At 33.9% G+C, this 27,047-nt stretch overlaps 2 protein-coding genes across 2 annotated transcripts; one reads left to right on the top strand and one right to left on the bottom strand.

Moving 5' to 3' along the window:
• The first annotated feature begins 695 nt into the window (after positions 1-695).
• On the top strand, positions 696-10,393 carry LOC132641535 (uncharacterized). Its single transcript, XM_060358571.1, has 8 exons — positions 696-1,375; positions 2,781-3,135; positions 3,244-3,361; positions 3,507-3,607; positions 8,004-8,069; positions 8,327-8,416; positions 9,035-9,211; positions 9,910-10,393. Exons 1-8 carry the CDS (start codon positions 888-890, stop codon positions 9,946-9,948), a joined length of 1,434 nt encoding a protein of 477 aa, XP_060214554.1. The 5' UTR covers positions 696-887; the 3' UTR covers positions 9,949-10,393.
• Positions 10,394-21,120: 10,727 nt separating this feature from the next.
• LOC132641530 (amino acid permease 3-like) lies at positions 21,121-26,653 on the bottom strand. Its single transcript, XM_060358565.1, has 7 exons — positions 26,500-26,653; positions 23,953-24,046; positions 23,488-23,721; positions 23,308-23,401; positions 22,851-23,065; positions 22,529-22,671; positions 21,121-22,118 (listed from the first exon to the last, which is right to left on the bottom strand). The coding sequence occupies exons 1-7, from the start codon at positions 26,503-26,505 to the stop codon at positions 21,462-21,464; spliced, it is 1,443 nt and encodes a 480-aa protein (XP_060214548.1). The 5' UTR covers positions 26,506-26,653; the 3' UTR covers positions 21,121-21,461.
• Positions 26,654-27,047: the final 394 nt, after the last annotated feature.

Below are 27,047 nucleotides of genomic sequence, written 5' to 3'. Positions count from 1 at the left end.
TTGACATCTCATACTTGCACCCATACACGTACGTACGTAGCCCACCAACCGACGCACTATTATTTTTGTTTTATAGCAATTTTTGGTTCCTCAATTATTGATAAATTTTAATTTTGATGCTTATGGTATCTGACGAAATACATTTAGCCTTTAATTAATCGAAATATATGTTTTTAGTCCTTTTATATATGAAGTATGTTGAAATCGAGCTACTTTTAGAACTATATTACAGTCAAATATGAAGTAACAAACACAAATTTAACATAACACATTATTACTACTCCATCTATTTCAATTTATATGATATACTTTTTTTTTTAATCTGTTCGAAAAGAATGATATATTTTTATATTTAAAGATAATTTCACTTAAAACCTTCTCTTTTAACCTTACTGAAATGTTTTACGGCCACAAAATATCTATATCTTGTTTTAAAGCACAAATAAAAAAAAATCCTTTTCTTTTTAAACTACATACCTAATTAAACTGTATCACAAAAATTGAGACGAAGGGAGTAATTAAGTGCTGAAACGACTAATAACTATGCCAAATTTTTTAATATTCATTGTTAGGGATCAACAATGCATGTTTAAATTAATTAACGATTAAATGTGCTAAATAGATATCACAAATTATCATTGGAATTTACTAATAATTAAAGGACCAAAAAGTGCTATTAACTTTTTTTTTTTTTTTTTTTGTGTTTTTGAAGAGGAAACCTTTCTTCTTCTTCATCATCAATTTTCAGCTCATTACTCTGCACCTTCCTTTTTTGTAATATACTCATTTACATACACACACACAATTGTGTTTCCTCTTTAATATCTTTATTAGATATATTAATTGCTTCTATTTCTTTGTAGTCGTAATTTTCTTACCAAAAAATTATGGATGAATTTGGCGTTTTGGTTGAGAGATACGGGGTCAAAGTTCAAGGTGGAAAGTCAACGCCAATGGCCAATTTAAAGGCTAATAAAAACAATTCCAGTAATGGATTTCCTTCAAATCTTGGGTTTAATTCGGGTCAAAATTCGGGTTACACCTCCGATCCATTTTCTAATAATGATCTTGATGGTATTTTCCGGTCTAACAGTTCACACAATCATTATTATGATAATAATGATGATATTTTTGGTGGTGTTTTTGCAAATTCAAATAATAATAATAATGTGGATATTGAATCAGTTTTGGGAGGTTCAATTAATAAAAATAAGGGACCTAAAAATAACTATGATGATGATTTTGATTTGTTTGGTATGGAAAAAAAGAAGAGTGATTCAATTGATGATTTGTTTGGGAATTTGGGATTGAAGAAAGATCCTGTTGGTGATGATTTGATTCCTGGATTTGGTGATTTTACATCCCCAAGTTATAGGTATGTATTTACTTCAATTGTTTATTATATTTGATTTCTCAATTTTCTTTCAAGTAAGTGTCTGTTTTGGCTCATTTCACGTCCGTTAAGAAAAAAACAATAAACAGATAATGGTCAAAAGCACACCTGAACTATCACTTTTGTGTATAGTTTACTAAGTTACTCGTGAATAGTTGAGGTATGTTTTGATAAATAGTTGGTTATGGTTCAGGTAGGAAACTCGCACACATGATAGTTCAGGTAGGAAACTCACGAAAAAACGATAGTTCAGGTGTGTTTTTGACCATTAACTAAACAATAAATGCAATGTATAGTTTACTAAGTTACTCCTATTTAATACTTTTTTCTTGAGAATTGAGCACTATTGAGAAGTAGTAGTAGTTCAATTGTTTACTATTTGATTTGTCAATTTTCTTTTCCAGTTGACCCTAAATTTATTACTGGTATGTTGATATATATATATATATAACTGTGACCTGAAACTGAAAGCAAAAAGGTTCTTTTGCTTCATTATTTAAAGCAATTGTTAACTGAATCCTAGGCTAGAAATTGTTATATGGATTTCTACTATGAGCTGAGAGGCCCAGAGGCGGATCCGGAATTTAAATTTTATGGGTTCAATCTTAAGATTTTTAGTATTGAATCCATTATTTGTTTAAAGTTATGGGTTCATATCTACTATTTGTTACTATTTTAATAATTTTTTACGCATAAATTTAAGTTAGGGGTTCAATTGAACCCCCACTTATAATGCTAGATACGCCACTGCTGAGAGCTCAATATAACATTGAAAATGTATTTGGCCTTTGCAAATTTGAACGTTGAGATATGAGTAATTACAGAGGTGGTATAGAGGGATGCTTACAGTTTCTATGAACTATATTGCATAGATGTGCTTTTACTATCTTTTTCTCAGCAAATGTCTTTCAAGTGTTTGATTGATTACCATGTGTCCATCAAATTATAACTACTTTAGTTCATAGGCATCTTGATCTTGGAGCTGCTTCAGGTGATACCATCTGTGTTAAGGGAAAAAATAGAGATTACCGTTCTTAATACCCAAGTGGTTCACGTTAGGATGTGGCCATCTTATGATATAACTAACATTGCCAAATGAACATTTCAAATTTATGCACAAAGCTGTATCGATGTGTAACTTAAACCTACAGTAAGGGGAAGCCACCAATAGAGTCAACTAACTTTGGCAACATAATATAGCTGCTTTTGCGCACTAGCTCTGTCATGCCTAATGTGTCTGCTATTTGATATCCATGCATATCTTTGGTTAGTGCCAAAAGTAGTTATCCTATTGAATTGCACTTTATTGATTTTTATCCATTATTTTTATCACTCTATTCATCCTCAGAAGCATAGTTTAAAACTCGACCTATTTCTGTTTGTACAGCAAAAAACTAGACCCGAGAAGTCCTCAGCAGTCGAATTCTTCTAAATCAAGCTCCTCTTCAGCAGATGATCCATTTTTAGTTTTTGAATCATCCACCAGTGAGGCAAATACTTCTTCTTGGCCAATTTCAGAATCATCGGAACATCATCCTGGAATTAGCTCGGTAACATCTTCCATTGACGAACTTGAAGATTTCGCCAATTTTAAGGTTAAGAGTGATACAAAACAACCACATGTTCCTAAAAAGGACTTCTCTGTAAAGAAGCCTGTGGACAGAGCACAAGAGAAGTCCAAAAATGTGAGAGTGACAATCAACAAACCGAACAAGACGACAAAGCCAAAATCTGCAGCTGAGGTATTAGATTAAGACTGCTGGGTTCCAAGATTTTTTGTGTACTGATCTGATGAACTAACCTTTTTGGTTCCCATGTCATGTTTCTCCCCTATACCCCTCCTCTTTCAGGGCCGTATGTCTGCAGGTTTCCATGAGAAGGGAAGGCCCGAAGAAAAGAAGTCGTCATTCAGTAAAAAGAACGTGTCGCCTGTGAAAAACTTTGTCGATGACTTAATGTCTTTTGGAGGTGACTTCTCCTCTGTAAAAGAAGATACTATATTTTTTGAGGATATAATGCATTAGAATTTATTAATGCCAGCATTTCACATTTGTCTTAATTCTAATATATTATATCATTTCCTGTTTTTATTTATTTGTCTCTGTACATGCAGACTCTGCTACTTCCTCTGAGGTATTTCACGAAGTTGAGGGAGAAAGTGACGAAAGACGAAATGCTAGGTTGAAACAGCATATGAAGACCCAAGAGCGCATGGTAATCTTTCTTATAACTGTCCTTTTACCTGAGTGTTGTGCAATGTTATCCTCATTACTTGCAACAACCTTCTTATATCGTGCTAGCATGTTCGCATAACTCGCAATTCATCCATGATTTTGCTGAAAGTGAATGGTGTTTAAGTTGGTTTTGATGTGTGGCTATTTGAGAAATTCAGCTACATTTAGAATAGAAAAATCTGTATGTGAGTTGGTCAAATGTTTGCTTGAGCTTCTCATTAAACAGGGAAGCTTCAAAGGTGTACTAGATACACTAGAAAAGGCAGTGTGAAGAACTCCTTGGGTGTCAAGTACTGCAATACATTGGCTACTTGATGCCTAATGGTTTATCCTCCTTTGGGACTTGTAGTGCAGAAAGGAAAAAAATTAATCAATTTTTTAGGAGTTGGTTGGCAAAGTGGGAGATGTTCTAAGTTCAATTACAAAGTAATCATTCTAAACCAATGCAAGCAATGTATCTTGTTTAATGAGGTAAATGCTTGAGTTTGTTTCCATCTGTTTCTGTACAGCTTTTATATTACGTTTTCCAGAGGTAGATTTATGATTTGAAGTTAATGGGTTCTAGCCCTTTGGAGTTTCTGGGTTCTAAATTTATAAATTGTACATATTAAATAGCAGCAACAACAACAGCATACCAAATATTTTTCACTTTATTTGGAATTTTGAAGTTGGAGTTGTGTTTGGTTATAGTTTTTGCAAAGAATATTTGGTTGTTTGAATGTGCTGAAAGTGAAAAAAGTGAAAGTAGGTTTTTAGGTGTTTTTCAAATTTCAAATACAATTTGAAGTTCTATTTGGAATTTTCATGACCAAATGCTGATTTTCAAATAAAGTGAAAACGTTTTCCGGAAAAAAATGAAATTTTTTTATGGCCAAACGGGCCCTACATTTTCCAGAGGTGGATTTAGGATTTGAAGTTAATGGATTCTAGCCCTTTGGAGTTTCTGGGTTCTAAATTTATAAATTGTACATATTAAATAGCAATAACAACAGCATACCCAGTGAAATCCCACAAAGTCGGGTCTGGGGAGGGTAGAGTGTAGAGTGTACGCAGACCTTACCCCTACCTTGGGAGGTAGAGAGGCTGTTTCCGGTAGACCTTCGGCACAAGGACAGGCAACTCAAATCAGTGTAAACAAGCAATGGCAAAATACTTTAAAAAAAGCATGATAAAGCTGTCTTGGAAAAAAGCAAAAAAAAAAAAAAAAAGGAGTCGTAACTACCACAAATTAATATGATAATCAAAATACAAAAACAACAAATAGCAGAAATCGATGGACAAGAAGTACATATTAAATAGATGTTTAAAAACAAATTCAGGGTTCGGGCGAAAGTTACGAGGTTCTGCAGAACCCACACCATATACAGTACATCCGACCTTGACCTTTTACCACTGTGGGTTAATATAGAGTATAGAAATGGGCTTTCACTAATAGTTGGAGTTCCATTTTGGATTTTTGCCAATGTGATGTCTAGTTTCCTTTGATATGTTTGAGTTATTTGCTATGTGCCTATGTTACACGGATCCGTAGTTTCCTCTCACTGACGAGGGGTCCATCCACATTACATCAGTGCTTGTACGGGATTCGCATAAGATCCTCTCAGTATCCAGAGGATCCTCGACAGGCAGAGAGTTGAAAATGGAAGGATGACTGTCGGAGAAGAAGATGATAAGAGAAAACAAAAAATACAAACCTGGTCCATTTTCGCCATTTGTTTGGCCATTTATCACCTTAATCGCTTCTCTCCGGCTTCCTCATCCCTGAAGGTAGCTAAGCCAAAACTCTAGATCTGCCGGTATCACGGTTCTTGATGGCTTCTGAAGTACAACAACAACAACACACCCAGTGTAATCTTGCAAGTGGGGCCTGGGGAGGGTAGGATGTACGCAGATCTTACCTTTACTTTTGCAGGGTAGAGAGCTATTTCCGATAGACCCTGGGCTCAAAAGAAACGTAGTCGATGCAGGATTGTAAGAAAAATAAGACAACAAAATATCGAGATACAAAAAAAATGGCGCAACATAGTAATGCACACATAAAGATGATGATCTACGCGATACCAAAATAATATAACTAAGAAGAGGAGATGGAAAGGCTAGCCCCCCCACCTCTCTCACACACAGTGCAACCAACTCGACTACTTACTAATCTTCTATTCTAATTCTCAACTTCCAAATCTTCCTATCAGGTCATGTCCCCAGTCAGTTGGAGATGTGCCATATCCTGACTAATCACCCCCCCCCCCCCACCCTCCAGGTTCTTCTTCGGCCTACCTCTACCTTTCGTAGCACCTACAATCTCTCACACTTCCTAACTGGCGCATCCTCAGACCTTCTCTTCACATGCTCGAATCATCTCAGCCTCGCTTCCCTCATCTTGTTCTTCACGGAGGCCAGCCCGACCTTGTCCCGTATATCTTCATGCCTAATCATATCTCTCCTAATATAACCATACATCCATCTAAGCATCCGCATCTCATCTTCTGAATGTGAATGTTCTTGACTGGCCAGCACTCTGCCCCATACAACAAAGTTGGTCTAACCACCACTTTGTAGAACTTACCTTTCAGCCTAGGCGACACCTTATCGCAAAGCACCCCAAAGGCGAGCCTCCAATTCATCCACTCTGCTCCAATACGGTGTGCGATATCATCGTCAATCTCCCCATCCCCTTGTATTATGGACCCAAGATACTTGAAACTCTCTCTTTTGGGTATAACTTGTGCCTCGATCTTCACTTCCACATCGGTCTCTTGCGTCACGTCACTGAACTTGCACTCTATGTACTCCGTCTTAGTCCTACTTAACCTGAAACCTTTAGATTCTAAGGTCGTTCTCCAAAACTCCAGCCTAGCGTTAACTCCACAACGCATCTCGTCAATTAAAACTATGTCGTCTGCAAATAACACACACCATGGCACCTTCTCCTGAATATGTCGTGTCAATTCGTCCATCACTAAGGCAAATAGAAACGGGCTAAGGGTTGATCCCTGGTGCAACCCCATCATGACCAGAAAGTTTTCTGAATCACCTTCTACTGTCCTTACTCGAGTCTTGGCACCCTCATACATGTCCTTAATTGTCCTGAATTAGGCCACAGGCACACCTCTAGACTCCAAGCATCTCCAAAGGACCTCCTGAGGGATTTTATTATATGCCTTCTCCAGGTCAATAAACACCACGTGCAAGTTTCTTTTTGTCCCTATACTGCTCCACCAATCTCCTGACAAGATGAATAGTTTCTATAGTCGATCGGCCCGGCATGAATCCGAACTGGCTCTCGGATATCGACACATCCCCTCTTATCCTCATCTCGACCACCCTCTCCCAGACTTTCATAGTGTGGCTTAGCAACTTGATACCCCTATAGTTGTTGCAACTCTAAATATCGCCCATGTTCTTGTACAACGGGACCATTGTACTCCACCTCCAATCCTTTGGCATCTTAGCCGTCCGAAATATGACATTAAACAACCTAGTCAGCCACTCCATACGTGCCTCCCCTGCGCTCTTCCAAAAGTCTACCGGGATCTCATTAGGTCCGGTCGCTCTTCCCCTCCTCATCTTACGGATAGCCTCCTTAACTTCTGCACTTCTGCAGCCTTTATGCACCTACAGTACGCAAAATCTCTAAGAAAAGGAAGAAGAAAGGAATTCTGTATGAAAAGTATTTTGAATTTGAGACCAAAGAATCGTGAAACCTTCTTGAGAAAGAAGAGCTAGGGAGATGAATGGAAATACGAGGAGAGTTTTTTTATGTGGTTTACAGATAAGAAAGTTGTCGAGTTGGAACAGATGTGCCCTTCTTCTGGACATGGCGTTGACTGTTGTTTTGGTTAAAAAATGTTTCTTCAGCCAACATGAACCACATCCCCTGACAATCATGCATGCTTTGATATATCTTATTGGGTTTAGCTTTAGAAGCCACTGAAGGCTCAAGGAAGTCCTTTTTTCTTTCTGTAAAGAAGTCCAGTATCTGCATTTTAAGCCAAGGAAAATAGAAAACCACTGGAAATAGATAAGTAAAGAAACGAGCTGTCGAGCTCAACTAGAGAAAATCAAGGGGAGTGTAATTAATCGCTTCAGTCTACACAATATTTGTTGCTACATTTTTAACAGCTCTCTGTCTTAGGAGTTGAACATAAATTTTAGCTGTATCTAAGCACCAGTAAGTCCAGAACCATACTTCTATTCATATCCCAAATCCTTAAGTGTAGGTGATGACAAATCTGACTTCTGGTCCAGTTGTTATTTGCATCTCAGAACACGGGGTGCATATATAAAAGAATGGAATGCTATTCCAAGGTGTTATATTCAAGTGAAGTTGCATTGTGTGACTTTTTACATTATCTGATTCTTTTTCTTTATGTGATCAGGCTAAGGCTTTGGCTGAGAAGACTCAGCGTGATCTTCAGTCACTGAATGAGCAGGAAGAGAAGCATGTAAGTTTCTGCTGATTTTTTAGAGCTGCCAATAACTGATTTTCACAGGTTGCACAGGTTCTTCTGGGGAAGTAATCAAAAGAAAGGAAACTGACTGGGCATGGAAATTGTCCTCCCCCAGTTTCCTTTTGGATTTCTCCTGTCTTCCCATCTCTACTTTGCTTTATCATTTGATCTAAAATGAGACCACGCATTAAACCTGCTCGAAGATTCTGTATAGCTTATTCCCTTTGATATTGAACAAACTGCTGTTGCAGAGGCTTGCTGAGACGCTGAACTATGATATAAAACGTTGGGCTACTGGCAAGGAAGGCAACCTCCGGGCATTGCTGTCGTCTCTACAACATGTATGTAATTAGCAACTCTGAAAGTCATTTTAGACCTGTTAGGAAACTTTCAAGACATAATTAGATCTGAGTTTACTTTTTTCGATCAAGCCAGTTCAGATGCTTTCTCAATTTAGTTTGATTTATCCATAATCCACTTGGATTCATGTTGGGTAAAAATGGAATTAAGCTGGGTGAAGTTGCTCTAGATTTGCTTCTTACAACTTTGGATGGGAGTACTTCCCTTTCACTGCTATAAAATTCTGTGAATTAGTCTTTTGACCCATTGCCTGTTTTATGTTTGGTCTAGCTTTTGCATCATTTGAGCATTCATTAGATTACCTACCTTATATATGTGATGCCATCTGGTCTGGTTGAATCTGATTTCTGAACTGTTGCTGTAAGAAATTGATGCTCCAGTTTAAATCCAGTATTTCATAGAACTTCATGCGTAAAGCTGCACTGAAATATGAGAAGGCGATTATATATCATACACATCTCTTCTGTTGATAGCTTATAATATTGCCATTAGTTATGGGCTTTTACAAGGTTTATATAGTTATGACAGTTTTTGCTGTTTTGAAGATATTGTATCTAGTGTCATGAAGTAGTCCTTTGCAACTATTGAATGTGGTGCAGGTATTGTGGCCTGAATGTGGTTGGCAGCCAGTTTCGTTGACTGATTTGATCACTTCTACATCTGTGAAAAAAGTTTATCACAAGGCAACTTTATGTGTCCACCCAGACAAAGTTCAACAAAAAGGGGCCACAGTTAGGCAGAAGTATATTGCTGAGAAGGTTTTTGATCTTCTCAAGGTACGTGTATATGGTTAATAAGTGGTGAAGTTCACATTTTCAATCCTCATTTCTCACGTGTATATGTTCTCCATTTGGTTTACGTATTAGTTATTTGTGTATGCAGTAAATAATGAAGTGCCGATTGTTAAGCGGGAATAATATTACATGAAATATCATGTTATGCAAAGATTGCTACTTTAAGAGCATTTTGTGTTTAGATAATCTTTATACAACAATGAATTGATGATACATATTGTTATTCCATATTCTATCATGCATGATTTCCCTCATAAGTTATGTTGTACACCAAAAAAAATCCTTTATATGATTAGGAGGACAAATAAAAAGAGAAGTATCACTGATCACTTCTATTGTGCTTCCATCTCTCTTGAGAAGTACCTACGACATCTTTCCCTTGGTTAACATAACTTCCATATCTCTTGGAAAGTAGCTACTACATCTTTTCTTTTGTACCAATTGAATCCAGCCAAAAAAAAAAAAAAGAGTAGATGAGCAGTCTATGTTTGTAGCATATACGCTCGTGTGTCACAGGATCAAGTACTACGTTTCAGATCTGCCAATTGCTAGTCGGTGTCTCAGTTTGGTATTGTCTTTCTCTAGTGTGGAGTGAGTACTGTTATCTGTCATATGGTATTAATATGCACAGGAACCATCATTGATACTGTTCTAAATTTAGATTCTGAATTTGACAACAGGAAGCATGGAATAAATTCAACACAGAGGAACTAAGATGAGTTCGAACTGCTTTAAGGTCTCCTTATTGAAAGCGGATGATGACCTGTCTTTGCTTGAAAGTGAAGCAACGATGTGTGAGTGCTGTAATAGCTGTGCGAATTGGCTCGACTTTGCTGTTTTGGTGGACTGACATGATACTTAGTTGCTTCACCGGGAATTAGTGCCATCACGAGTGTGCATGTTTACAATCTCCGGCAATGTATTTAAAACCGAGTAGCTTTTGTTTGTGTGATTCTTTTTGTGTTTTGCAATTATCACATACATATGGGTATAGCAGCCCTAGGTTTTTGTGCATAATTCGTTGATTTAGGTGAAACACCATGGTTGGTAACATGTTGCATGTGATATTGTTATTAATTACCTATCGGAGGTCATGATATTTTGCTCATTTGTGCATGAACATGAATATATATACCATGTTAGATTTCAAGGATTGTATTCCAATTGAGGTTGGAAGTTACCAGTAATCTCCATGAAATTGTTTGCTAAAAGCAGAGGCTTGGATTGGAGTCAATCTTAGTTCTTCTATCTGACTCTGAGATTTAGGGGAATCCCTGTTGATATCATTATTTACCTTCTTATATTTGGTATTCTGTAGTTAATTGATGATCTACTTTGCGGTATAATTTTCGAACTAAAATCTGGAAAGTAGTACTTTGCTTATTTGAGTTCTTCGAGTATTAACTTCTATGGCTAGACGTTGAGAAATGAAGCAGAAGGATATCTCTCACAGACACGAACATAATCTTCTTTTTACCTCATCAAATGAGGAAAGTGGTTTCCACATTTGATTTTTTGCGTCCTCAAGTTTTTCTTGTCATGCCAAGCCATTATAAGGGAACTGGGTTTATAAGTTTTTTCTATTGCAAGCTATTAGTACTGTTTGTTTTGTACTTCTCACTGTGGTTCTTTTTGTGTTGTTGGCCAGTATATATAAGTAGTAATTGTTTTTCCTTCTGCATATCATATCTTTTAAGTTTGAGGGTTAAATATGAATATAGTGGACTGAGATCGGACGTTAAATCAGTTACCACTTTAATAACAGGATAGGGAGAAACTTGTCTCTTATAGCCACTTACAATTTGAATAGAAGAAAATGACTAGAAGTTGAATAATTTCTTCTAGCATGCAACGTATGAAAAATTCAACCTTCAAATTAAGTATACTGACTTCATTTCTATCTTGTTTGGCTCCTTTTATCTGACTCGAGTTGTGATGATCCCTCTCGTGGGGAGAGTGGTGAGTAGATCAATAAATAAATATCTCAAACAATATCAAGTTTCAAATTTTGTTTGTCAAACGAAGAAATCAAGGAGAGTAACATCTAACCATAATGAACCAATGATGTTACAGATATCAAATTACCAATATCAAATTAGAGAAAGCCCAGGCATTTTTTCATTTTTGTTATGATATCGTATTGTAATTATTTGAACAATGCTCATTGGTCCCATTTTAAATTAAAGATGGGATGAGATTACTCTTTTTTTTTTTTTTTTTTTTTTAACAAAAACTGGTGAATTAGCAAATATCAGATGCACAAGTCCTGAAGTTAAAGCAAGTTTCAAAAGTAAATAGTAAGTCTTCACACAACAATTGCAATATATATAACCAACAGTGATTGGACACTTCTTATGATTTATTTGAAGCATCACTTTATGTCTTTCTTGACTGTAATTGTAAATGTTGACTCAAAATTTAACCCCTTTCATATCCTAGAATAACTCTGATCTAAGCGAAATTCACCACAATATTTATTCCCGATTCCTTATAAATGCTGTTCCCCTAATTTTACACTTTCATACCTTGTAATAAAAAAATATTCCTTCCGTCTCAATTTATATGATACACTTTCTTTTTTAGTCTGTCTCAACAAGAATGATACGTTTTCTTATTTAATAATAATTTAACTTTAAACTTTATTTTTCACGCTTAACGAAATGATCTATAACCACACAAATATCTTTGACTTATTTTAGACCACAAGATTCAAAAGTCTTCATTTATTTCTTAAACTTTGTGTCTAATCAAACTGTATCACATAAATTAAAAAGGAGAGAACATAAATTGAAAAGGAGGGAGTAATTTACTTTTACCGTCTACCTGAAATATTCTTGTTTAATGTGCGCTTAGCTTCACAACTATTTCTACAACAATAAAATAAAATAAAAGTCCAGGGACCATCTTTTCCTTTGTCAATTTATTACACTTCGTGGGGTAAAGCAAACTAATGAATAGAGTTGTTAAAGTTGAATAACTTCCAACCAGCAACCACGCATGGCCATGGGATTTAGCTTTTTCTCCCACTACTTTTTTTTTTTTAAGAGGAAATGTATTAAACATTGCAGTGGGAATGTTTGAGGCAAGATGGAGGGAAAAGAAAAAGGAAAAAAGAAGAGCTGAAAGGAAGGGTGGATCTGCACCACAAATTACGAGTTTCACGTAATTCAATAATTTTGATTCAAATTTTTCTATTTGGGTAAAGAAATTCATCTAAATATGTATAAATGATTTATTTTGAACTTAGTCGTTATTCTAGCCGAAAATCCGAAACCCATCAACTTATAATTGCAAATTTTCCTTAGAATAGTATATTATTTTATATTAGGAGCCACAAGATCCACCATTAGAAGTGGCCGCCTCAATAGACTAGGCATCTCCACTTCCATTTAAATAGTAGAAATATGGATGGTTATGTTGCATGCAAAATATATTTATATTTATCTACCTATGACATAAGTAGAAAAATTAAGTCATTATAGGGTAAGTTATATACTGTGCCCATAATTATAACTACCCCAGCGAGCCCATCAACTTTTGGTCTTACTGCACGTGCTAAGATTTGTTTATTTAAGATGCACTTAAGTATGCTTCACACTTTTGTTGGTTATTTTCGAAAATTAAAGATCATTATTAATTGAATTCAAAGAATACATGCTAACACAAATGCACTCTTATGCTATTAACTTGTTTTGGAGTTTGTTTTGGTGATTTTAGGTTATCAACTGAATCGTATGGTTCTAGTTTGTTGTTTTGCTTTGATTGATATATTGCTACTCTTTTTTTTATAGACAACCTGAAAACAAACTATTACGACCTGTTCTTTTAGGGATGTGCAAGTAGGTTTGGCACTGAAGACGGCTGGAGTCACTTGTATTTAGCTCGGTTTAATTTTAATTTGAAGGAAAGTTTTGGTATAACTAGTAAAGTTGTTGTCATGTAATCAGGAGGTCATGAGTTTGAGCCATGAAAACGACCTCTTGCAAAAATAATGTTCTTTTTTCAACTCAATAGCTCGATTTTGGTAAAAGTTCAACTTGGTTAAGCTTCTTCATTTGAGTAACAACTAGGAAGAAAAATGTTTTCAAATACTCAACAAATAGATTTATCAACGATAAATATTCTCTTTAAACAACAAATATATGAAAATAATATTTGGGTAGAAAGAGGGAAATAATCAATAAATCTATGACAAAACAAAAAATGTATTAGGTTGGAGGCATTACTAGTATCGCCTAAAAATTCAAATGTAATGATAAAAATGTAATATGTTGTAAATCTGTTCTGTTTCCGCTTTTCTATATACTACATATCAATGTGTCGGTGGTTATGCTCTAGGTCATTGTATGGACCTTATTTGTTAGTTATGTTTTTTTTTTTTTTTTTTAATTAATAAAAAAAGTTTTATTTATATTTCTCATTATTATGTTGTTTTCATGTTACATGTAATAATATATATCCCTAGTTAATCATTTATAATTTAATTATAATGGTAAAAGACTGGTACGAGCTTAATCGATAATTATGAGATAATTATGTGTACGGTACAAATTAAACTCATAGGTATTTGTTAGAGAACAAAATACTGGATAGACCCATTATGGGATCACTGCATGAATTAGTGTTATAAGTGATTTTCATAATATTTATGTCCATTAATCCCCACACCTGAGATTATCACAGTATCCTACATAAGGAACATTTTGTTTTGACATTCACAAACGTTATCTTTAACCGGATAATCATAAAGTGCATGATTGAACATAATATGAACTATGTGGAGGATAGTGAATATTCAAGAGGGAATTTGTCCCTCTCTTTGAGGGAAATATCTTTTGGGCCTCCCGAGTAAGACTGAGAAATGCATGGCAGTGCTCAAATAAACTGAAAGAGTTATCAGTATTATTTGACTTATCAGTTTGCTAAGGGATCGAGAAATTATATTTAAACAATATAAGGATGACACTATACATGCCTTATGCTCGAATTAGATATCGTGTGACAAAAGGATTATGACATATACAATTTAATTAGGTTATTACGAACTTTAAATTATTATTACTTCGGTTAGTCACAATGTCTTGCTAGAGAGAAATTACGATTTGTGAAATTAATATAGTATTAATTCTACTGCCAATGTAGTATAAACCTATTGGGTCACACATCAAGAATGCAATGAACGGACTGGGGTTATTTTAGTAAATTTGTATTTATATGTTATGAATATATAAATTTGTATTTCTGTTATTGCATTATTTCGATAATGTAATCGGAATTTATTTTATGGTTAAAATATAATTTAGATTTATATCTATATTATTGGATAACTATAAATATAAATAACAATTATCAAAAGATTGAAATATTTAATCAAGTTAGGACTCCTAATTAGTTAGGATCTTAATTAATTAGATATCCTAAATAACTAGGACTCTACATGAGTTAAGGTTCGTATTATCAGGATGAATGTATCACTATTAACAGTGATAGACATCAATATTAATTCATAAACAGAAAAAAAACCTTTTGCAAAGTTATTTTCGAAATAAGTATGACCTAAATTTTGGTAGCCGACTTAAGCTCTGCAACCCCAAATTATATCCGTTTTCTAGTCACATATACTACATATCAACCATAAAATGAAATACAAAAATCTAAAAGTGATGAGGAATTGAGCAAATTTTATAAACTATATAGTCTTTGACATTAAATCTGCAAATCACATGATTATACAATGTTGAATTACTTATTATTTTTCCCATTATCCTAATCCATAGATAGGTTGACTCAAATTTTCCACCACTTATATTAAAGAATCTCTCCATTCAAGTGCCACTTTAATTTATTCAAAAAACTATAGGAGCATTATTTTGCAACCGAACACCTTTATATAAAAAATATTACATTACTTTCCCCTGAATCTTGGAGATTCTTCTTAGTGCTCCCTTATGCATATAAACTATTATTACTAAATACCACTAATAAATTAGGGACATAATTTTAGATAAGAGGTTATGAAGGACTCAAATTAGGATAGTAGGCTAGTAGGTAATCCGGCTTATCTCTTTGTACGAGTAATCGTAGTTTTGCTCAATAGTTTATTGTCCTTTGATTCCTGCTATTATTTGTTGTTTTTTGTACTATATCTATATTATTTATTTGTGGTAGTTGTTGCTCTTTTTTTTTTTTTTTTTGTCTGGACTGCTTTATCATGGATTTTTCGCTTTCGTTAGTTTCGTTTTCATACTGATTGTCCTTATCTGGCCTTTTTTTGGTCATGTTTTCTCTTGAGTCGAGGGTCTTTTGGAAACAGTCTTCCTACCTTCCGAGGTAGAAATAAGGTTTGCGTACACTTTACCTTCAACAGATCCTACATTGTGGGATTTTACTAGGTATGTTAACTGTAGGATTAATAAATTGGGGAACTTTAAGCAACCAAAGTTGAAGAAGTTTATAGAAAGCTCATTATCAACGCACTCATGGCCTCCTAATGATTATTATTTGGTGCACACAACACATTGGACGGGCACGTGCCTTCCTCTGCCTCCACCAATTGCTTGATATAGCAATTAACAAAGTAAAGGAACATCAAAGATTGTCATGGAAGGGTTAAGTGTTGGGCTAAAACGCTTAAAAGTATTCTAAACAAGATGCGATATTGTTTGTTTTGGAGCAAGTTTTTATGATTTTTTTAAAACACCTCACATCGTTAAGAATATATCCAACACCTTATAAGTGTCTTCTTTTCTTTTCTATTTTTTATGTTGGATTTTGTTCACACAGACTCAATAATCTCCTTCTTGAAATAAGTTTCACATATCCATCACCAAATATGGTTTGATTTGGAGATTTAGTGTATGTCACCCACCTCATTCGAGTATTTATGGCCACCAAAGTACATTGACTTCTTTTATGTGGACAAGTTTTCAAGGCTATTTGTAAAAGTAACAAACTGACTTGTAGACAGCTCCATGTCAACGCTCTACCATCTCCATACTATCTTATCTCGCCGAAACTATGGCTCTCATATCAATTGTTAGGCAAAACAACCCAAATATCGCGATATATTCTGCTTTAGGCCAATCCCCCGCAATTATTTTTTTTGAAAAATTTCCAAACCATTAAAAGTATTCAACACCTTATAAGTGACTTCTTTTTCTTTTCTATTTTTCATGTGAAACGTTGTTCACACACACCCAACAATAAGTCCTATTTATCTTTAATTATAAATCTCGGGTTTGATATAGAGTCGTCTTTAATAGAAAGCACTTTACTGTTCCAAATAGTCTTTACAATAGCGAATCCTAATTCATCAAGTTTCAAAGCGAATATCGAACATCGGGTGGGAAAAAAAAAAAAAACTAAACCTATGCTTGGAAAACGTAGGTCCCTATTAAGTGGAAGTTGCTATGCATACCCACTTATCAACTTCCCACTAAAATATGACCGAAAGCTTAGCTCATTAAACGTGCATCGTTTCTTCTCATGCTAAACCTCTCCATGTATACCTAGCTTGTTACTGATATAATCTACTTCGGGCTTTTAATTAGCTTAGTGAATAAATTTGTCAAGTTGATCATTTGAATCAATAAATTAAATGCTGCCAATTGTCATAATGTCATGGGCTTAATTAACTTGCAACTCTTTTTGACACAATGATAATCAATTTCAATGTACTTTGCTCGTGAAAAACTAAATTTGATGCAATATATAAAGCTGCCTAATTATCACAATTATGACTTTATAAGGATGAGATTGTTGTTCTCATAGCTCCTCAAGCAACCACATGACTATCTCAAGCTATGTGGAAGTCAAATTAATCAAATATAATTAATATTTATTAATATTCATCTACGGTAATAAAAAAATGCTAAATTACTAAATTCTACTATAGCTTATGGCACATATCAAAGGACAAACTCATAAAAGAAACGGAAAAGGAGTAACAAAGCAATTGAATATCATGTGAGTATCAAATCCTTTTTGAAGATCTAAGGAGGCTTTTCAAGCACCTCATTCCCCTCTCTCTTCCTTTGTGATTTTACAGTGTGTGGTCCTTGTCACTTCTATTGGTTACTCTCCATATATGGATATAGTACTTTAAAACTTTGTACTTCCTCCTCCTCCATCCATCTCCAAAACCACTTTGAATTATTCTTTGGAAGTTTTGTCCCTTTTTCTTGATGTAGATCAGTAGATGGATTGTCACCCATGCCAAGTGCTTCATTATTTGTATTTAGTTTAGAGAAAAGAGTAAAAAAAATGCTTCTGAACTATTAGAAATAGAGCAATTATGTCTTCTGTTTGCTTTTTGGCACAAAATTATTCTAAGCATTTGCTCAAGAGATAAGAACATTTTCACATTTTCGTGCCAAATAGCAAACGGAGGTCATAATTGCTCAATTTTCAATAGTTCATGGGCACTTTGGCCTTGTTTGATTAGTTTAACCAAAAAAAAAAAAAAAAAAAGGTGATCCTTTGAACTTTCCTCTTAGCATCCTTCCAAAAAGTACAATCTTTTTTATTGTGTACAAAATCTCCCAATGTGACAAATTTTCCTCACCCATAGATCAATCATCAAATCGGATTTTATCAAAAAGAGAAAATCATAATCCCCCTACAGGATGGACGATGGAATATAATGTTATGGGCTGGCTACAATTACTTATAGTTTCTTTTTGTTTTCTTGTGTTAGTCAAAAGAGCACTTTGGAGGGTTCATGGAAATGTACCAAATGTCTGCACTACATATCTACAATTGTAAAGAGTCACCACCCTTTTCTTTGAAATTCCCCCATCTGAGAATAGGTTGTCAAAATTCAAAATCATGTTAGAGTTCAATTAATTGACATTTTTAGAGTATTTAGTGCTTAAATCATATTCATATTACCATATTCGAAGTATCAAATGTTTGAGTATAAACCACCAATCTAACACCCTCATTTTAACATCCATACATTAAGTAATAATATGTCGAACAGTACTCAATAATGTCTTAAACACTGGAATGTCTATAGCAAAAATGATCTTCCAAAAGTAACTTGGAGCACAACTCTAGGAATTTTAGTACCGCTCCATTTTGAAAAAAGAGATAATGGCAAAAACACACCTGAAGTATTATATTTTTATAAGCTTTCTGCTTGAACTATCAGGTGTTTATTTTTTCTACCTGAACTATTATGAACTATTTATCAACACACCTCGAAGCTGACTAGACCAAGTGTTTGAATACAATTGCCAAAAGGCGATCGAGAGATTTGATAATTGATAGGACTGGTGAATTTTCACTTCCCTCGTAGGAAGTCGGTCTCCCATAACAACTTAATTTGCCCATAAACTCACATGGCGGCTGACTCATTAATTTCAAGGTGTGTTTTGATAAATAACTGGTGATAGTTCAAGTAGGAAAATCCGAAAAAAGTCATTCGTCAGGTGTGTTTTTGACTATTATCTCTTAATTTTTTAAGAAATTTTTTCAATCAATTCCTTTAATTGTCCACATGGAGTGTCATTTGGCATCATTTTTAATCAAAAAATGAGAGTGTACACCACGCACCATCAGATACTAGTCGAGGTGTGTCTTGATGAATAATTGGTGCATAGTTCAGGTGAGAAACCCAGACACTTGATAATTCAGATAGGAAACTCGCAAAAAGGTGATACTTCATGTGTGTTTTTTGACCATTAGTTATCTCTTTCGAATAAAAAAAAAACAGACATAAAATAAAACGCTCACGGTACAAGAGGTGAATTCACCGACTCAATAAGTCGAAACTCGAACCAAGGAGAAATATGAATATAGTTTGTGTTGCTTGAATTTTCCAAAAATATTATTATAGCTGCCCCTCGTGCTCCCCCCCCCCCCCCCCCCCCCCAAAAAAAAAAAAAAAAAAAACCAAAACGAGTCTTTTAAGAATGCACTATGCGTGTTTAAAGAAATCGACTATATCCGGCGTTGTGAAATTTTTCAAAAGTCCGAACAAAGGATATACTAACTTAACATGCTTAATAAGAAAACAATTGTGTATGGTCACGTCATGCATTTTATAGGAACATAAGCATAATAACTCATTTTCCCTCAATCAATTTGTGTGATTTACTTCTTAAGTTTGTTTAAAAAATAATGATACATTTTTATATTTAGAAATAATTTGACTTTAACTTTCTCTATTTACCTTTAATAAAATAATTTATAACCATATAAATATCTATAACATTTTTTTTTACTTATTTAAATTTCGTGCTTAATTGAAATGCATCACATGAATTAGGGCAGAAGAAGTAACCTATATGTTAGACTCATGTATGTGTTGGTTTTAAAGCTGTTAAATGTTGCTATTTTAGCTACTTGCCATCATTTTCCTTCTTGTTTCTAGCTAATTTGTTGAATCGATATTATTCCATTCCAAATCCTTCCCGATACCTTCCAAGGAAAATCTCGAATTTGGATCCCAAATTGACGGGTTAGTGTGAGCTTATCCATGCCATTATGCACTCTTTGAATAGGAATCTGTTTTCTGAAAGATCCTGGCTTTCGTACTTTGGTGGAAGCAGTTTCTATTTCTACATCTCTTTCTTCCTCACTTTCCACCCTTTCTTCTGTTTTTGAGGCTTCTTTTAGTTTCTTAGTAAGAATGGGTGAGGGTATTCTGCCTAAATAGTAGACACAGGTAATAAATAAGAGAATACTAAAGATCCGAGCCATAGAATTTCTTAATTCTAACACAAGGTACTTATTAGATCAAATGTACTTATTTGATCTAATAGAATGATTTTGCCGTATCCAGACTAAAAATAAGCCACACTTTAAACATGACTAGGCAATATCCTACATGATAAAACTCAGTCAAAGAGCAAAAAAATGTCATCATATCCGAGCATATAAAACCTCAAATGCACAATCATTTATATTGCATGGTATTGTTATTTTAAATACAATATTTGTTTTGATAGTTATTTAAATTTTATTGTATTGTACCGTTACAGAAAGACTCAATTTATGTAACGACCAATTTGGTGTGATCCTATCGTTGCCTTTTTTTTCTTTTTTTCTTTTTCCTCATTTTGATTTTGCTTATTATGCAATAATCCTATTTTATCTTTTATCCTACTTTTTTTATATAATAACTCTACCTAGCTCGTACATTATATTTTTAATAATTATGTAGGATTATTTATCAAATTGTTGATGTGTGGCATATCATGTAAGGGGGGAGACGATATTATCTATTCAAAAATTATATTCGTTAGAAACATACGTGACAACCATCCAAATTATCCAAACAAGCTGTAAGTCTCTAGTGATACGTAAACTAGTTGCCTATGTCAACAGATCTATTAACTACTATACAGTATGTGGACTTGTGCAGAGCCCTAATATATGCTTCCAAATTTGAACCCTTAAGCTTTGTCCAATAGCTCCATGTGCTATTTGTTTTCATTAGAGTTTTATAGAAAACCACTCACGGGTTACTAAAAGACAATTTTATTATCTAATCGCGATTATATTTGACCATCAATTCCATTATAGATAGATGGACCTTTTAAACATCTGTAATGATCCATTTTGGATAATATACTTGTCTATCCAGTAGTCAATTGACAAGAGATTTGTTTTCTCAAAATTTTCCTTTCCCTTTCTCTCGTTTCACTTAAAACTTTGTATCTTCTGCCTTGTTGAAAGGTAGAAAAATTAGCAGAAATGAAATTTTATTTCTACATAAAAGTTTTGATAGATATTAGTGTTCAATTAACTTGGTTAACAGGAAGCGAGGAATTAATAGCTTCTATTATTTGTCAAAACGTGAGATTATATTGTGATTGGGCAGTTGATAAAGACCTCGAGGGTTTATCTAAATAATAATAATATAGGACAAAACTTCAAGAGAAAGGTTGAAATGCACAGAAACTTTTGATTCAATTTCTCATTTCATCTTTGCAGTGAAATAAGAGTTGCACATAATTGAGAAAGACTGATTCTCATTTCATCTTTGCAGTGAAATAAGAGTTCCACATAATTGATAAAGACTGATTCTTTTTTTTTTCTCCCACATAAATACATACAAGGACCTGCCTTCTTTTTTTCTTGTCATGGAACTAAAAAAAAAAAACTTTTAAAACCTACACATAACAGCTGGCTGGTCAGCACCTCTTCAGGCCTTGTTCTTTTTTAATGAACATCAACAATAATTGGTCTCCCAAAAGCTGCAGATGAATTGTTGTCATTCAGTTAATTAATTAGGCGTCTTAAAAGGCCTGTAAACTTTTAAATCAGAAACCACTCCAGCAAATGAACCAGCAGCTGCAGCAATTGAGATAACAAGGCAGCAACCACTAAGTATCTGAAGGCAAATCCACCTTCCACTCCATTTTGGAACTTTCTTTTGCACAATGTACATTTCCACTGGGAAATATACTGTCAAAGGCCAAAATCCAAAAGCTCCAAGAATGCCAACGACGTCGTTAAAGAAAGGCATCAGCATAGAAATAACTGTTGTAATGATCACGAAAATGGTCCTCCAAACTAGACGGAAAAGGTTGAGCTTGAACGACTTATTACATGCGGGGATTGGGATATCGATCTCTTTCGTGATGATTTTGCTGTCAGGGTACCAATCAGCTGCTGTTTTTTCAACAAAGGCGAAAAGGGGTTGGCAGTAAACTTGGTATGCACCAACTAGGTGGACAACAATGGCCAAGTTCGCGATATCGAGAAGCCAATAAGGGTTGTAGAATCCAAATCCGGTTAGTAGGTTTCCAGGGGATTGGTCTCCAAATGCTGCATAACCAAAGCAGCCACAAAGCATGTAGAAAACTGTTGTTACTGCTACACTAATTAGTGTTGCCCTTTTCATTGTCTTGGCTTCTGCTGGTGGTGATTTCAGTGTGTCCTATATTATTCAAACATTAAGTCAGTATCTCTGTAAGAAAGTAAATATCAAAAGTTCAAGAAATTGGAATGAGAATGGTCAATTACAGTCCAATGCCTTTCGGTGATCTAAGTTACAAAACAACCAACAAATGTATATGTTTTGTATTATTATATAAAAATATAGATATAATATACATGAATATATATTATCGAAATTGGAATTAGATTGGTCAATTACAGTCCAATGCCTTTCGGTGATCTAAGTTACAAAATAACCAACAAATGTATGCGTTTGGTATTATTATATATAAATATAGATATAATATACATATAATATACATAATCAGTGTATATGTTTTGTATATGTTGGCTAGCGGTCGTAATTAATTTCGACTGACGGAATAAAAATGAAAAGAGCCTTAATTTTACCTGAATCTCAATAAGGATGAGGGAGTAAGAATAAGCAAAAGCTATAGCTCCAAGAGCTTGAAAGCTTCTCCAAATCTTCTGCATTTCACTTACTTCAGTTCCAACGCTAATCCCTGTAAGACTTCCTTCTATTTTTCCTGCTTCTGTAATTCAAAAAAAAGAGTGAGAAAAACAGTAGCTAAAATTGCAAGAACTTGAAGGTAAAAAAATGTTATGTTGCTCAGACCCTCAAAAAATTATCTTACCCGACACACACCTGGCACTAATTTTGAAGAGTCCGAGCAACATAGAAAAAAGGTAATAGTATTAAATTTGAACAAACCTGCAACTTGGGCAACTCCTAGACCAAGACCAATGGTAGAGTAAGTGAAGGACATAACAGCAGCCACAATAGAAAGCCACGAAATCTGATCAAAATCTGGGATTTGTGAGAATATGATTTCCATCACACCAAACATGATCATGTATGGAGTGCTTGAAACATTGCAAGCAGCATGGTGACCATGCTTATGGAAGCAATCAGACCTTTTCACAGCCCTGTAGAAATCATTTCACAGGTTAAAATTAGCCCCCCCAAAAAAAGTGGAATTAGTTACAAATTTTGTCACTAATCCGTAACTAAATTGCTCATAGCTGACATACTTTTTTGATAATCCTATTAGCAATGGGTTTTGATATTTAACTAAAGAATTTGTTCGTCGCTAATTCTTTTTTTATTAGTGACCCAAAATGTAAAAGGTAGTGCAGTAACTGTCAAATACTACCAAGCTAGTACTTACATCATGCTAATAGAAGCTGCAATGGTGTATCCAATTGCAACTCCAAAAAGATTTACATACTGAATAACCCCACAAATCTTAACCTGAAAACCACCTGAAATTTTCCAAAAAACACCCAAATCAATATAAACAAAAACATGAAACAATCCCCAAAAAAAAAATGGCATTAAATTTACATACCAAGGTTGGCTCGAACAGCATCCATATAAGTATAGTTTCTCTTGCCAGAAACTTGGTCGCCAGTACGGTAACAATCGGCAAGCAAAGCTGAAGTATAGTATGTAACAAATGAAAATAAAAGCAACACAGTTGGACCAGCAACCCATCCTAGCTGAGCAGTTGCCCAAGCCAATGATAAAACTCCAGAACCAATCACAGCTGTAATTATGTGGGCACTTGCTGTCCAAACAGACCCTGAAAATTAATCCAACAAAAAAAAAAATCAGCCCAAAATTCCAAAAAAAAAAGAACTAATTTTCAATCAAAAAAGGAAAATTACAGCTCAATACACTTCGGTTATCTAGTTTACAAAATAGCCAGCAAATATAGAGGCTTTGTATATTTATGCTTAAATATACATATCAGTATAGCCGTATAGGTTTCATATATTTGAGCAACAGCCCAGTAATTAAGTTTGGAACTTACCAGTTCTTTTGAGACGACCATCATCATCAAAACATTTGGATTCACCATAGACATTGAGGGAAACATCAAATACTTGGTGTCCTTTGTCTGTCATCTTTTTCAAGAAACAGAAATTTAATTAGTCTTCTTCTAATGTTTTACCAAAAAATGGTTCTTTTTGGACCACAAACTGACTTCTAACTCGAACTGATTATAACAGTGACTTTAAACTACTGCATAAGAACAGAGCAAGAGAGTAACTTAATTTTCACACTTCTCAAAGACTTTACAAATACCCGAGTGGAATATTTTTTCTTTATAACGTGAAACACGAAAAAGGAATGGGGGTTTTAATGATTTGGTTATGGAGTATTCTGAGAAGAACTTGAAAAGTAGATAACAGAGTTTTATGTGTTTGAATGAGAGACATGCAAGCAGGGGGCTATAAATAGGAGGCAGTGATGGTTCACGCGCGTTTTACACAACTTACACAAGCAAGTGGGGAAGTAGGCCATAAACTCTATTATTGGAGAAATTTAAAAAATATTCCTTTTTTTTTTTTTTTTTTTTTTTGTTTAACTGGTTTTATTTTCAAGAAAATTCTCTATTTTATTCTGATAGGCTGGAAAATGGTGTAAGTGATTTTCTTTAGCTTAAAAATTTATGTGACACTTTTCACTTTTCGAGATTTAAACGGCATGAACTTTGATCAACATTTTAAATTTTATTTTTCACCAAATTGATATGAGAAAAGTTACAACTTATCATAGTATTTCATGTAGTTTTCCAATATATAAATTTTAATCTTACAATATTTAGTTAATCTAATCTAATTTAGTTTTAAAATTAAATCAAATCGACTTTTGAAAAATGAAAAGTATCACATAAATACAAACGTAGTGAGTACTACAAAGCAGAATATCCGTAAGTTAGCTCGCTTCATTTTTCATTCATTTTCTTATCATTAGAAAAGATTTTCACCTTTCATTTGAGTGGTCTTGTCAAACTTACATGAAAAGTTTATTTATATTTTGTGTATATACCAAGTTAATACATACATGACATATGTTTGCACAAAACTTTTATCACGTAACCTCCTTTTCAAGAAATTAATTACGGATTTCTTTGTTCTTAAAATATTAATGGAAAAAGATTAGGTAAAAGTTAATATCACCGTTAGACTAAAAAAAAAGTTTATAGACTAACTTTACTTGGAGTAAACAGCGAAAATCCAACAACTAATCAGATTCTATAAAGTATAATCTCATTCCTTAAAGTACTTGTTAAAAACTTTAATACTCCGATCCATGACCATTATTCTCACAAATTGAAGAATATAAACTTTAAAAGTGTAAACCAAAAAAAAAAAAAAAAGGAACATTATAGAGGTAAGCCACGTGATAGAAAAAGAAAACAAAACAAAAAACAGGAGACGCGTTAGTCAACGATCTCTTGGAGATATCGGACCTATGTACTACCAAAAACGTTCCCACCTACCTCAGTTAGGTTGACTCGATTTGGACCTCTAAATATCATCCTTTTTTTTTTTTAGATACCTCTAAAAAAAGGGATAATTTCAATAATATACAATCCAACATAATAGACGTAGTTATATTTTAAATTTGATCCGACCTGCATATGTATAAGATCATGATAAGTTATTATAATTAAATACGTTGTAATAAATAAAGGTAAAAATAATTACTAGTATTATTTAACCATGATTAAAGAATAAATTTTATTTAAAAGACATTATATCTTGCAACTATCAATTCAGTATATACTTCGTGTTTAGGTAAGTATTATTCTCCAGCACAGAATCATGGCCTAAAGTTTCTCCCTACATTGGCCTATTTTCCCCCAACTTTCACCCCTTTCACTATCAACAAATATCTATTGATAGTTCAAAGTGAAATAATATCATAGTCATAAAAGATCGTGATCTTTAAGAAGAATTCAAAGTAGCTAATTCAAAAAAATTCCTTTTTCCATTTTATTTTTTTTGGCCTATTTGTTATACTTTTGGGTCCGGGGATAAAGAAAAGGTAAATGAGTGATGAGCTAGTAGGTGGTCTGATAGCTGGTTAGAAATATATAGGTCTTAGTGATGTAGATCTGTTTATTTATGTGGGATTATAAAGTGTTAATCACACCACACTTGGTGTACTAAATTTAACAAAAAGCAACTAAAAAAATAAGAAGCATGGTATTAATTATACAAGTTCCAATGCATGAATAATTGTCTTCCCAATCAACGACCCTAAGTGCTAGTTGTGGATGTTCGTTGGTTTGGTTTTTAACCTAATTTAACAACTACTGTAAGTTAGAAGGATCATGCATGTGAAACCCAATGATTATTTCGTTTAAGTAAATATTTGACTAGTCACTAGTGTAATCAACTTAGACCAAAAAAATTCGAATAAAATAAGTAGCTAGTAACCTTAGTAGAAATGACTGTTTTAAATGAAACATATTGTGTACCGCGAGTAGACTAATAAATAGAATGAAAGAAAGTCTTGAAAGACCAAAGAATACCAACAACAAGAAGAAAAAAAACAAATTTCTTACCGTCATAATTTAATTTCTTTCCTCCCTTAGGAACTTCTTCCCGAATTGAGGAAACAAATGCAATTCAAATTCCTTATACGAAGGAATTAACAAGAATTTATAAACGAAATAGAGCAGGAACAATATTGTTATGAGTTTGAAGAGTTTGTGATGTTCAATTCGAGCAATGAACTAACATTTTTATAGTAGTAGTAAAGCAATTGAAAAATAAAATAATATATTTAAATTCTCTCTTTAAAAGAGAACCTTTAGATCAAAAGATGGAAGGAAAAAATTCTTCACATGCATTTCTTCAATTCTCATCCATTGTTGTAGACGGAGAATAAGTTCTTTTGAATTATATCTTATTTGATTCCCATTATAAATAATTGAGACCAATTATGGAGTATAAATTATTTGTACGTTGCTAATGAGCGCACCAATCAACTGCACCAGTCAAACCTCTCCGCATATAGTCTTGGGAATAATCTAAAAGTATTACTCTTATGTACCCTTTTTCCCTTCTTAGTGAAAAAACAAAAAACAAAAATTTCCATTCATGGATGACA

Source organism: Lycium barbarum, chromosome 1 (genome assembly GCF_019175385.1).
Source record: "Lycium barbarum isolate Lr01 chromosome 1, ASM1917538v2, whole genome shotgun sequence".
Taxonomy (NCBI): domain Eukaryota; kingdom Viridiplantae; phylum Streptophyta; class Magnoliopsida; order Solanales; family Solanaceae; genus Lycium; species Lycium barbarum.
The sequence above is the reverse complement of the archived record's forward strand: the minus strand, read 5'-3'. Positions and strand labels throughout refer to the sequence as shown.

Excerpts from the sequence above, each read along its gene's own strand:
- LOC132641530 (XM_060358565.1), bottom strand. Across the intron at positions 23,402-23,487 it reads TGCTGTTCGAGCCAACCTTG|GTGGTTTTCAGGTTAAGATT; the intron begins GTATGTAAATTT and ends GGAAAATTTCAG. Across the intron at positions 23,066-23,307 it reads GCAGCTTCTATTAGCATGAT|GGCTGTGAAAAGGTCTGATT; the intron begins GTAAGTACTAGC and ends TGATTTCTACAG.
- LOC132641535 (XM_060358571.1), top strand. The coding sequence starts at position 888 with ATGGATGAATTTGGCGTTTTGGTTGAGAGATACGGGGTCAAAGTTCAA. Across the intron at positions 3,362-3,506 it reads TGACTTAATGTCTTTTGGAG|ACTCTGCTACTTCCTCTGAG; the intron begins GTGACTTCTCCT and ends CTGTACATGCAG. Across the intron at positions 8,070-8,326 it reads ATGAGCAGGAAGAGAAGCAT|AGGCTTGCTGAGACGCTGAA; the intron begins GTAAGTTTCTGC and ends CTGCTGTTGCAG.